At 33.3% G+C, this 14,322-nt stretch overlaps 1 protein-coding gene across 1 annotated transcript; it reads right to left on the bottom strand.

The window, feature by feature from the left end:
* Positions 1-5,020: 5,020 nt before the first annotated feature.
* Positions 5,021-8,860, bottom strand: LOC132728125 (uncharacterized; the record flags this gene model as incomplete). The annotated part of the gene is made up of 2 exons (XM_060713744.1): positions 8,484-8,860; positions 5,021-5,151 (listed from the first exon to the last, which is right to left on the bottom strand). Coding segments are annotated over exons 1-2 (318 nt in total), but the record flags the coding sequence as incomplete, so codon positions are not given.
* Between the last annotated feature and the right edge of the window lie 5,462 nt (positions 8,861-14,322).

Raw genomic sequence — 14,322 nt, 5'->3', positions numbered from 1 at the left:
TTTTTCTAATTAAACAAATACATGGCTCGGCCAAAGAGCGCTCTCAAAATATGATTTTATTCAACTTTTTTCAATTTAAAGTAAGAGGTATTAAATAAGTATCCCATTCGTAATCCTCAATTTATCCTTTATCCACTGTAAGTCCATTAATGTTCATCAAACTTCATATGATACTTATACAGTAAACAAAATTTTAAAATCAAAAAAACCTGCAAAAACCTGACCACAAATGTAAAAATCAGTTTATACGAAGGTACTTTTAAATTTATTCTAACCTTGACTGGGCTTATCCAGTGACTGTTTAGTAGGGGATTGTATTTTTTGCTGCATTCATCAGAGTCTGGTTATCTTCAACAGTTATCCTCAAGGGTAAAACTTTCCTTCTGCTTTTTCCTAAAAAAAAAGCCCAAAGAAAGAAAAAAGGTGAATGTTTTTGAATGTTTGAATAACTGCCCATACAAGTAATAATAACCCCAATGATTACATTTCTTTCAGAATTAAGTGTGAATAGATAGAAATAAAAAAACAAGATAATTCCCATGATGATGAGTGGTTGCACGAAAGGGTCATTCTAAGAATTTAGCCTTTTAAACTGGAACCAAACCTTAAAAGTTTAAATTCTTACATTAAACAACTTGTGTACTGAAAACAATGGTAAATCAATATATTACAGAAATTATGGTCTGAAAACTGAATACAAACATATTTTTGTGTTCTTTCTCAGCCAATTTTGATTTTATAAGCATTTATACGCTTTTTCATCCCTTTGGCCATTTTGACCAAAACAACAGAATTGAGGGAATGATCTGAAATTTTTAAAGTTTAAAGGATTTCCAAAGTGAACTTTTCTAGGATTCGAAAAAAAAGGGGATTTTTAAAACCAAAAAGTGAGAATTTATTCCATTTGTTGATTTTTTCCTTCTTAAACTTTCTATTGTAAAATTTTCCCCTGGCCCTCTCAAAAAATAGGAGGAGAATTTCCCAAAAAAGATGAAGGATCCCTCATCACCCTTTCTAAGACATAGACACTGGATTTCAATATAAAAATATAAAAACTAGAGGCTACCACACAGTACAGGGGGCCTGTAACAAGACAAACGATGGATGTGCAGGCTGTCCTGGCTTTTGATATTGACGGCAAAAAACTGGTCACCTACAGTTTAGCATCCACCAAGATGCTGGCTATTTTCATGTAAGGGGTTTTGAACCATTTAGTAATAACTTTTTGGTTGGTGCCCACTTAAACTTAAGGAAACATACAAACATATTTCTTTCATACAGGTGTTTTGGAAGTTTTTTTTTTCCAAAGTTCAAACAAAAGGCAGCAGCTACATTGCAGGGCCCTCATTTTACAACTTTTGGGGCCTAAATTCAGCCCCATTTCCCTCAACAATTGATATACATTTTCCCCATTTAGCTTTACACACTTAAGCTTTCAAGACAAATCTAATACTATATATAATTTCTTAATAATCTAATAGTAAAAGTACAACTTTCCACTTACAGACATAAAGAATGTTCCTAATCTCCAAATATAGAGAATTCTTTTCTATCACAATTTATGTGTAAAATGTTTAACTGCTTAAGAAACAATGGATACATTTGGTAAGAATAGACTCATTTTTCATTGGTAACAGTTTGCATGTATACATGACTTAATTTTAACAACATATTTCAATATTGATCTTTATACCTGAAGAAAAAAATACACTCAATAAGACAATAGTGCAACACGTTTTAAAAATATACTATTCAAATCAAGTAAAAAAACATCTTTAAAAACAATATTTGTATGCTCTGTTGATTAATTTATCTAAACTGCTGTGTTTAATGTATAATTTAATTTTTAACACCTGGTTTTACTTTAGAAGGGCAAACTATTTTTAATGGTGGAATTTTACTTATTTTCTAAGGTTTTCCCTTTGATTTGGTAACAGGGGTCTTTGAATTTTAAAACAGAATTTATTTTAGTTTTGATTGGCGTAGGAAGCTAAAAGCTTTATAAACATAACATTTCGGAATCCATTCCTTGAAAACCAACAGGGGAGGAGCCAAGCAAAGAGTGGTAAAGTTCCGTTGCCTCTAGGAAAACAATGGCTTGCACGATTTACAGGGGTTTTAACCCAGGGCACAACTAGAGATTCATAGAAGACATGTTAACCACTCAGCCATGCCTTCTTTTCACTGACTGATCACAAATACAAAATTTATACAGGGAGTTATACTAGGAATCTTCTAAGTTCACAATTTTAGAGTAAAGGGTCTTGGATGAAGTTTCCATTGATTATCTTCAGATGTTTTTTTTTTTTTTTGAAAGTGACCTTCAATTATAACATGTGTCATGTTTCATTCAATTAGCAACAAATTTATGCATAATTATTTCAAAGTACAGCAATGAATGAAAAAGCTATATATATGCACATAAGAAGGCAATCTTATTACAATCTTCAACTTTAGAACATACAAAGTGTGAACCTTGAAACCTTTGAAAACTGGATTTAAGGGCCGCTATGTGTGAACACATTGCATCCATTCATGTCAATACATAATTCTTCCAAAATTAACTTTTTAAAATCTATATCCGGAATGGCAGCATTGCTGACCGAGGATAGAACCATCTTGCAATGCACTACATTGAAAAAGAATTATGTCACAGACTTACAAAGTGTGGACCTTCGACCTTAGAGGTAGGGACCTGATTCATGCCACAACCCACTTTGTAAACTTTTTAAATCTCTCAAAAATTGAACAGAATTGCTGATCAAACCCCCGTTTTGAGGTCATGAAAAATACCAATGCACAAGAATGCATTTCTAACAGACTAGTTTCAAGGTTCAAAAATGATTTTGTAATTTAATATTAACGTGGAATGTGCCCATTAGTTTCAAACATAAGTACATGTACTCTGTAATGAAAATTTATATTTATCTGAACATATCACTGGAAAAATCTTAATCACGCGATCCAAAGATGGGTTTGTTTTAAAATCGAAAAAGAGGTGGGCAGATTGCTGCAATCTGTGAGCCCGGGCAATCCTTTGGTTATAAAAATTTTCACAAACAATTTTATTCAGTTATGTAAGATATTTCGACTTGGTTTATATAGTTTATATATTGACGTGGTATTAATGATGAGGAAATTGTTACATTGTTTTACAGTGAGACAGTGCTGTTTGCAAAATGTAAAAACTAGCTGTAATGTATAACCCAATGATTTCTTTATGAACATCACCAGGAATGAAAATATATATATTTTTTTAATTTATTATTCTTCTAGATTTAAGTTGGACCACAAAAAGCTTGTATGCAAAATTTCAAGATTAATTTGTTTACTCCGAATTTTTCCAGAATTATTGAAAACTATAGCAGAAAAAACAAACACAAAGGAACCCCATAAATGAAAAGTGTTTCACTCAAAAATTGTGGCAAAGATGCAACAACAAGTCAATTTTTCAATTTAGTTTTAAGTATATTTCTTTCTTATCTTTTGGGCATATTTTTCTGTTTAAGTTGATCCTTGTAATGGATGTCAAATTTTATGCTTTTAGGCTTTTTGATCTCAATGGAGTCCCATAAAATGTAAAGAACTATCTTTTTGTAAAATATTATTTCATAAGTAATATCACACAGCCTTCTTACTTGATAAAGGACTCTAGCTGCTGAACTCTGTGTTTTAAGGTTGCTTTTTTTTTAAGGAAGTCTAAAGAGGTCAGTTTAATACCATATCCCAATGGTCACAATACGTGTACAGTATATTAAAAAAAAATACTTAAAAAAAAAATGTAAAAGCACATGGTCCAATATCATTAATGAATTATGATTATTGCTCTGATGATATTATGAGGTTATTATACATGATTGACTACAAAACTGAATTCTATTGGATGAGTACACAGCTGTTAAACACATACTGAATGACCAAGTCCAACAATTAGGTTTTGCACATGTGTGAACAGTCCAATAGAATCAGTATTGTATTTCACACCTCCAATTTTTTTCATTTTGATGGAACTTTGTTACTTCAAGTACAATCTTATATGATTCATTTGGACTTGGAAAGAGAAAATGTGGCTAGATGGAGTACAATAGTAATTAGATATGTTTTTTTTTAAATCAGAAACTGAAAATGATGCTAGATTTATATGGTTGCATCCAGTAATGATTTATATTGGAAGACCATAATTTCTGGACTTTCACTGGTTAGTAATATATTAAAGGTGGGAAATAAAGAATTATGATACACTGCTATATGTGCTACATGTACATCTGTTTAAACTGTTTGAACAGTTACTGTAGTTTCACAGACTTGTAAATGATTACTATTTACTACTTTATGTCATATGAAAAGTCAGAGAAAAGGCTGTACAAATTCTCATTTTCATATTTAAGTCAAGATAAAATCAAATCACTAACATATAGGTATAACAGAATAAAAAGAACCATGGTAAAACTCAGTAAGACTTTCAAGAAAAGACTCCTTGTCTATCATTTTAGTCTGAGGAACAAATAAGCATATGGGTAGATACTCAACATGAACATGGAAAAAATAAGCATATGGGTAGATACTCAACATGAACATGGAACAAATAAGCATATGGGTAGATACTCAACATGAACATGGTACAAATAAGCATATGGGTAGATTCTCAACTTGAACATGGAAAAAATCAGCATATGGGTAGATTCTCAACAGGAACATGGAGCAAATAATATGAGTAGATTCTCAACATGAACATATCTTATATTTCTAGTTGAATTTGAATCTACAACATTTAATATGTTGATTCACCTCAGAGACCCCATATCTCACTCTTAATTTAACCCAATAATGTTACAGATGTTCATGTCATGTATTAATGACTTATCATGTATGTCTTAAGTGCTAGTATATTAAAAGGCTAGCGTGTACACATGTGTTCCCTAGCTGGTATGACTCAACTTAATAACTGTTTAATTTTCATTTGAAATTAAAATGCATAGATGGGTTAATAAACATAAACATTAAGTTAAATTATTTTTACATTGCTTCTTCTGGTAGATCGTCTTGCTGGTGCACTAGTTTTTGGTGTCTTCTGACGTTTAGGTTTCTTCACAACTGGTACAATTTTCTCCACTTTCTCATCTTCACTTGAACTCCATGTGATACTTTGACCTATTTTAAAATATATGACACACTATGATACTCAAACTTTGTACATAATAAAATACATGTTTTCAAAACAATAAACTGACAAACAGAGAAAATTATATAAGAATATATTTGCTTTAAAAGAACAAAAATAGAAGTGTGCTCCTAATAACAAGAGCGATCAGTGATCACATGTGTAGCCTCATGATGGCCAATTTCATGTTGGGACAAGTTTTGTGACAGACAGACGGACAGTGCACAACTAGACTTGGTACTGATCATTCCTGTAAAGTTTTGATAAAATTGCACCAGTAGTTTATGAGGAGTAGTCCGGACAAGCTTTTGTGTATCTGGCAACACACAGAAACAAGAGCTGTCGGTAGGACAGCATGCTCGACTATTCTTACTGCTTGATAGTAAAAAAAATGCCTGATACAGTTACCTCCTCCTGTTTACAGGTTGGGGTCATGATGGTGAACAAGTGTGCAAAGTTTCAAAGCCATATGTCAATGGACTTTGAAAATATTTGAACTATTACAAAAACTTTAACGTAAATTCTAAGTCGAAAAAGGGGCATTATTCTGTCAAAATGCTTGATAGAGTTACCTCCTACTGTTTACAGATTGGGGTCATGATGTTGAACAAGTGTGCAAAGTTTCAAAGCCATATGTCAATGGACTTTGAAAATATTTGAACTATTACAAAAACTTTAACGTTAATTCTAAGTCAAAAAAGGGGCATAATTCTGTCAAAATGCTTGATAGAGTTACCTCCTCCTGTCTACAGGTTGGGTTCATGATGGTGAACAAGTGTGCAAAGTTTCAAAGCCATATGTCAATGGACTTTGAAAATATTTGAACTATTACAAAAACTTTAACGTAAATTCTAAGTCGAAAAAGGGGCATAATTCTGTCAAAATGCTTGATAGAGTTACCTCCTCCTGCCTACAGGTTGGGGATATGATGGTGAACAAGTGTGCAAAGTTTCAAAGCCATATGTCAATGGACTTTGAAAATATTTGAACTATTACAAAAACTTTAACGTAAATTCTAAGTCGAAAAAGGGGCATAATTCTGTCAAAATGCTTGATAGAGTTACCTCCTCCTGTCTACAGGTTGGGGTCATGATGGTGAACAAGTGTGCAAAGTTTCAAAGCCATATGTCAATGGACTTTGAAAATATTTGAACTATTACAAAAACTTTAACGTAAATTCTAAGTCGAAAAAGGGGCATAATTCTGTCAAAATGCTTGATAGAGTTACCTCCTCCTGTCTACAGGTTGGGTTCATGATGGTCAACAAGTGTGCAAAGTTTCAAAGCCATATGTCAATGGACTTTGAAAATATTTGAACTATTACAAAAACTTTAACGTAAATTCTAAGTCGAAAAAGGGGCATAATTCTGTCAAAATGCTTGATAGAGTTACCTCCTCCTGTCTACAGGTTGGGGTCATGATGGTGAACAAGTGTGCAAAGTTTCAAAGCCATATGTCAATGGACTTTGAAAATATTTGAACTATTACAAAAACTTTAACGTAAATTCTAAGTCGAAAAAGGGGCATAATTCTGTCAAAATGCTTGATAGAGTTACCTCCTCCTGTCTACAGGTTGGGCTCATGATGGTGAACAAGTGTGCAAAGTTTCAAAGCCATATGTCAATGGACTTTGAAAATATATGAACTATTACAAAAACTTTAACATAAGTGGTTACGCCGACGCCGACGCCGACGCCGACGCTCGGGTGACTGCAATAGCTCTACTTATTCTTATCGAATAGTCGAGCTAAAAAACACCTTTTTATCAAAGGGCCATAACTCTGCCAAAAATCATTCAACCGCAAAACTCGTGCAATATGTGCAAGGACTTGAGCTACAGATCAATCCTGTAAAGTTTCATTGAAATTTAGTGGTATAAGAGAAGTAGTCCGGACAAACTTTAAAAATAAAAATTATTAAAGGGCTATAACTCTGACAAAAATCATTGAACCGGAAAATGCTGACAATATGCACAACTGGACTTGGTACTGATTATTCCTGTAAAGTTTGGATGAAATTGCACCAGTAGTTTATGAGGAGTAGTCCGGACAAGTTTTGTGACGGACGGACAGACAGACGAAAGTTCTCACAGGACAGTAATTATGTGGCTACTCTATTGTTCTCTCTATTGTTCTTTTTAGCCACACAAAAGAAAATAGTCACATAAAAGCATTACGGAATGAATGACATCAAAGAGATAGAACAGTTACCTATTGTCCCTCTAGCCACATAATTACTCTCCTGTGAGTGCGGATAGACAGATGACGGAGAAGTGATCCCTATATGTCGCCACTACTCCGTAGAGGGGACACAAAAAATATATAAACAGGTATATAACCAGAGCTGTCAGAGGCTAGCCACATTTGATAATTCGAAAGTTGTCACAAGGGTGTTTTATTGAGTAAAATAATGCTTACCTATATGAATAAATAACATTGTCCCAAAAAGGACTACAAAGGCTTGTTATTAAGATATTTTATCAAGTAAATCACTGCTTGAATATAATGAATGCATAACATTTTCACAAAAAAAAGGAACAAACACTTATAGTTATAGAGATACCCACTTAAACTTAACCAAGAATTTCTAAGTCGAAAATGGGGCATAAATATGCAAAAAAGCAAATTAAAGTTATTGGACTTGTGCCAATCATGTAGCTAATACAGAAAACAAGCATGTGAAGTTTCAATCTATTCCCTTCAATAATTATGGAGACACCAGCTAACACCCAAAAACTTAACCAAGAATTTCTAGGTCGAAAATGGGGCATAATATGCAAAAAAGCAAATTAGAGTTATGAGACTTGTGCAAATCATGTAGATAATCACAGAAAACAAGCATGTGAAGTTTCAATCCATTCCCTTCAGTAGTTATAGAGATACCAGCTAACACCCAAAAACTTAACCAAGAATTTCTAAGTCGAAAAAGGGGCATAAATATGCAAAAAAGCAAATCAGAGTTATGGGACTTGTTCCAATCATGTTATAATCTAATAAAACAAAGTGTGTGAAGTTTCAATCATTCCCTTCAATAATTATAGAGATACCAGCTAACACCCAAAAAGTTAACCAAGAATTTCTTATTAGAAGTTATTGGACTTGTGCCAATCATGTAGATAATCACAGGAAACAAAGTGTGTGAAGTTTCAATCCATTCCCTTCAGTAGTTATAGAGATACCAGCTTACATGTAAAAAACTTAACCACAGGGATGCTGACGCCGACACATGGGTGACAGCATTAGCTCGAGTATTCTGTGAATAGTCAAGCTAAAAATCAATCTATTAATTGGACACTTGATTATAACAACAACAGATATCTTACTTTTGTCTTCCTCATAGCCAAATGCCAATTTTTCAAATATATTTCCGTGACTGAATACAGATTCAGAAGATTTTCTTTTCACTGGCTCTATTTTCTTTTTTGTTGCACTTCCACTGTCAATATTAAAATCTGCAAACCCCTCCGCACATCTGGACCAGTCCAGTGATCTATTTTTAGATGCTGACATAGTTTCATGGCCTTAAAATAGAAATAAAAGTAATCTCTAGGCATTTCTAGTCTATCCCATTTTGATATATAAACAACTTTTTGGAATTAACCTTTTAACTGTATTGCAAATGGAATGAACATGTAATGTTCAAGTTCAAGCATTTATTTATGGATTTTCTTGCGGTACTGAATAGTGAATACCTTTTTTCATCTCCTCCTTTCAAGTCGTGGGATAATGCAATGTAAAGGGAGATAATTAATTCTTGAAATGAACAAGATTGCATTTGAGAAAAATGCTATGCCATCGCATTAATACAACACTAAATAGTAGTGTAGGAACAGATTTTTTTTTGTTTCTATACAATTGAAGATTGTCATAATGCATAGATCCCTGACCTATCTAATTCTTATTATCAGATTAGTGGTTAAATCTATTGTTAATCCAATAAAAGATCAGAGTAGGAATATATCAATGCACTTGAGTCTGGTGACTTTGGTGGTGAAGGTCATATTTCACACAGCCTAAATATTGTGACTACATCAAAGGACAACACAGTAAGACACTTTGTCAAAATCTAGGTCAGCTGATATCAAAGTTCACTAATCACTTTACAACTTAAACTGTGCACATGGTCAAAATTCCATTGCTGTACATCAAAGGACAAGAAAGTAGGTCACTTTCCCCTTGGGCAAGGCAAAATTTTGACCCAAGGGTTTAATTCAAAACAATCTTGATACAGGTCCACCAAACAACATTTCAAGTCAAATATCTAAGCTGTAGCTTTCTCCCATTCAGAAAACATTTGTTTTATTTTCTGTTTTTACAATGTGTACATAATGAGAATCACTGCCCCCTGGCAGGGCCAATTTTGACACCAAGGGAAAATTTGAACAACTTTGGTAGAGGACCTATAGATGATATTATATAGCAAACATCAAAGCTCTATGCCTTGTACCTTCAGACAAAAATATTTTTTTTTTTACTATATGTACATAATGAAAATCAATGACCCCTGGGGTGGAACCAATTTTGACCCCAGGGCTATAATTTGAACAATCTTGGTAGAGGTTCAAGCCTCATAAAGTCTCATGCCATATATTTAACCTCTAACCTTTGTATGTACATATAGTGAAAATCAATGACCCCCGGGGCGGGGCCGATTTTGACCCTAGGGCTATAATTTGAACAATCTTGTTAGAGGTCTACCAGACAATGCTTTATGCAAAATATCTAAGCTCTAGGCCTTTTGGGTCTTTACAAGAAGATTTTTTAAATTTATTCTTATAATTCCTTTTGGTTGCCATGGCAACCAGATTTCTGCATGGAATGAAATTCTTTGAACAACTTTGGAAGCCCTTCACCCAAGGATCAATCCTGCCAAGTTTGGTTGAAATTGGGCTAGTGGTTTTTCACAAGAACATTTTTGAAGTTCACTATATAATCTATATAACACACAAACAAACAAACACACACACACACACAGGTGAATCGCTATATGCCACCGCATCGCAGATGCTGCGGTGGCATAATAAAGATTGATAAAAATTGGCTATTCATTAAAAAATTCAAAACTGAGAACAAAGTCAGACGTTTTTATATTTTAAGAAATTATTTTTTTGTTTAACTTAAACATTAAACTTAATGCACTGCATAAAATGCTTTAAGTGCATAAAGCTATATACATCTGTTGGCTGCAGTTCAGAAAATACACATGTATTGTTTAAAAAGAATAATTTAAAAATATCTATATGAAAGAAATATGTTTGTGCTTTTTCCTCAATAAAAGCAGATAGTGCATGAGCAAACTCTTTGCTTAGCAGTCAAAACCCTTTTTAAGACAGCAGCATAATATTTTGTTCCAGAACATTTTATTCAGTTTCGGTACAATATTCACATGTTAAATAACAGAGACATTCTATTTTGCAACTCTTTTTAGAATTATCCGTAACATTATGGAATGCAGGATTATGGAAACAACATAATTTTACCACTTATATGTATCATAAATATATGTCATTTGATACAGCTGAAGTATATGTTAATGTTTATTAAGTGAAATTTTAACAATGAAGAACCCCAAAGGAAGTGACCCAAGGGAGTGACTGTGACTTCTAAATTGTTAAAATGTTCACTTAATAAAACTAACTTATTTAGTGTTTAGCCTCATTTGACCCCGCTGGAATGCCTTCAGCTTATAGAAAGTATGATGGGTGAAGTTTAGGGGGCATATTTCATACTATCAGTTATGTCATTCGATGTTTAAATAGCAAAGGTGAGTCAGGTTACAGAGTGCACATTGTTCATATGTGTATCCCTTAAAATGTTGCAATTTTCTGAAAAATATTGGATGTGAATGATTTTTGTGATATCAACATTAGCCCTTCCCTGTGCAATTTTGTTGCTGATAGTTTGAGGACACTTTCATATGACGTTAAATATACTGAAACAATATGTAAAGAGGAGTGAAACTTTACCTTTCATGTGCCTGTGTGCAAAAACTGATAAATGTTAAAAGAAAATCCTCATCAATTTATGATTTATACATGCTAGATCAAAATGTTAAAAACGCTTATGTTTTTCTATGTTTTCTCCATGACATTATAAACAAAATGACCATAAAAAACAGTAGTAAATAAAAAATTGACTTACAATGTAGTTCTCACTTAAAATATTCTACCAATGTCAAGTTGTCCTAATTATAAGGCGGGGCACCTACATTTAGTTTACACATGTGCACTTTATTCCAAACTTTTAATGATTGAGAGTTCGACTTCATAAATAACAACAAGTTTATCTATTACAGTTAAACTTCGTTCGCTCCAACTCTGGATTGCTTGAATACCTCCCTTTGCTCGAACTCATCGCCCAGTTCCTGCAAAATTCCTATCCTATATGTTACATATTGTTCTATCTCAGATCGCTCGAACACTGATCCCTCAAACTTTCGAACCTGATCTCTGGTCCATTGGGCAGAAATACAGTTACAACCACACCATTTTGGTCAAACAAAAAAAGACAACAAAAGTTGCGGGTCGACATGTTCTAAATAAGTGACAGCCGGCAACACGTTTTAAACACCTCGTGATCGTGATAAAGGCAATTAATGTTAATTGATACAAAACTAAAGGTGTTGTAACCGAATTGTTTGTTATGATAATACTGTTTATTTGCCCTCTTCAGTAAGGATAAAAGGAAAATAACTTGTGAAATATTAAGTTAAATGTGCAAGTCAATAAATAGATGACGTTTACTCGGACGGCTTTAATCAAAACCTTGGTGCATGTAACGTGAATATCTATAGAATGATACTTGTATGTGTGTTTATTTTAGTAAATGACTACAAATAAATGCTGCTGTTAAATGTCGTTGTTTTTTAAATAATTAGTTAATTCATCGTTTAAAATTCATTTTATCCCATAATACACATAAAAATATATTTTGAATATTGTTCAATAAGATTGGAAAACGATTGCCCAATCGAACTCAACCATTTATAATATGCATGAATATAGATTAAAACATGTACCGTTAATACTCATTTTAAAATTCTTAATATTTAAAAGAAATGATGTATTCGACGAACTGATGTACTAACAAACAATTATACTGACGTATTTATCATTTGACGGGTGTAAGCTGAAGAACGTTTAGGCCTATGCCCAACGTGATAATAGTTCAACCTCGGTTGGCTCGAACTACCGATCTTTTGAACAAATTTGCACAGACCCTCAGAGTTCAAGCAAACGAAGTTTGACTGTATTAGTAAACACTTCTGCACTTCTAATGGGTTAGTAGCCAATTAATGCAGTCTGCGTACAAATAGTGGATGCAAAACAAAGTATTTAAGCTGTTGGGAAATCAATATTTAAATTAAAATTTTTTCCCAAGTTTGGGGGTGATTTACCCACTTTAGTTAACCTTCATGATAGACATGTTCTGAAATAGCAATCTTGAAATTTTTTTGCTTCATTTTTCTTTGTCCTTTAATACCCCTTCCTTGCAGATTGTTTATTAAAATTTTTAATAGATAATTTCTCCGCATTTTTAAAGTCTTTTAGACAAAGAGGGTGACATTCGTGCATTACTTGACATAGGTTTAAAGTATTAACATCTGTAGGTTTCTGGACACACAGTTATCAGAATATGGCCCGGGACATATACGTCAGTATACATCAAGATACACTGCAACCCTGTTATAACACTCATGTCTACTAAGTAAGAAAATTAACAAAGGGCAATTAGTCTAAAATCATGTAGTACAGAGTATCAGTTTTTGTGCAGTGCACTTCTTCTAAATGAGATCTATCATCCTATGAAGTTTCAGTCCTTAGCTTTTATACTTTAGTAGGAGAAATGCCCCGAACAAAAATTAAATATGAAAATTAACAAAGGGCAATAACTCAAAAATAAAGAAGTACAGAGTAACGATTCTTGTGCACTTATAAGAAGCATGCATACCAAGTTCGGAGTCAATCCAACTTTTAGTGACCGACTCATGCTCCGCACAAGCTTAAGGGGACGCCGACAACAACGCCGCAGACAAAAGTTGCACCTATATGATGCCAATTCAAAGCATGTTGTCCGTAACTTTTGTTGTCTTTTTCTGTGATTTTCAATATATTTCTCCCAAAGGGACAAGATATCAGGTTCAAAGCAATCTGAGGTAGGACAATATAAACTATATAGGAACTTTGTCGTGACTGGTGATGAGTTCAAGCAAAGTGAGGTATTCAAGCTACTGATTATGTTTAAAAGAAACCGAAAACTTTCAAAAATTATCAATCACAAATGTTAGCCACAGTTAGCCAGTACAGTTGTAGAAAAAGCTTCCAGCCTAAGTTGTGTCCCTTTAGTTTAAATCAGGTGCCATTTATGTGCTGTCTCAATAACTGTTTTGTTTTAAAAGAAAGTGCATACTTCTTTCATCGATTTTGGACTTGTGTGATTTACCTTATTCATTGCCGTTTGCGTATCACACCTACAATCAGTGTTTGTTCTAGGAGGGGGATTGGGGGATTCACCCCTATTTTTGAGAATTCCCCCCTAGTTTTTCAGAGGCAGGGGGAAAATTTAACATAGAGAAAGAAGAAAAAAAATCAACAAATGTAATAAATTCTCACTTTTCGATAAAAATCCCCCGTTTTTCAAATCCTAGAATAGACACTGACAATTTGAGATTATTATACATTAACAATTCCATAAATGACTGATCAAATAGCATGCTTTTCACATCTTCTGTTCTCAGGAGTCTCCTAATTACTGATAGTATACACGATTTCGAGACGTTTCGGCCCCAAGACGTATCGGCCCCAAACTACCCAAGACGTTTCGGCCCCGGACGTTTCGGCCCTTTACCAAATCGGCCCCAGAATAAGTACTGTATTTTAAACCGATATATTAATAGCATTTCAATAAAAAAAATTAATAAATTAATATATATATTTAATCATTTTGTATTGTATTGTATAAAAACTAGATTATTATAGTAGTAGGGGGAAAGTAATCAATACAAACAGAACAGAACATAAACTTTATTTGAAAAAAAAACAAAACAAACAAACAATTATCAACCATATATAGATAATATTTTATTTGAATGATTAAGAAGCAAGACACAAAACAATACCGCCAATTAGTATAAAGTATAAACAGTTAATAGTTACACTTTGA

This window comes from Ruditapes philippinarum, unplaced genomic scaffold (genome assembly GCF_026571515.1).
Source record: "Ruditapes philippinarum isolate M1 unplaced genomic scaffold, ASM2657151v2 ctg23039_1_1_1_1, whole genome shotgun sequence".
Taxonomy (NCBI): Eukaryota; Metazoa; Mollusca; class Bivalvia; order Venerida; family Veneridae; genus Ruditapes; species Ruditapes philippinarum.
This window is presented reverse-complemented; position numbering and strand designations above follow the sequence as displayed.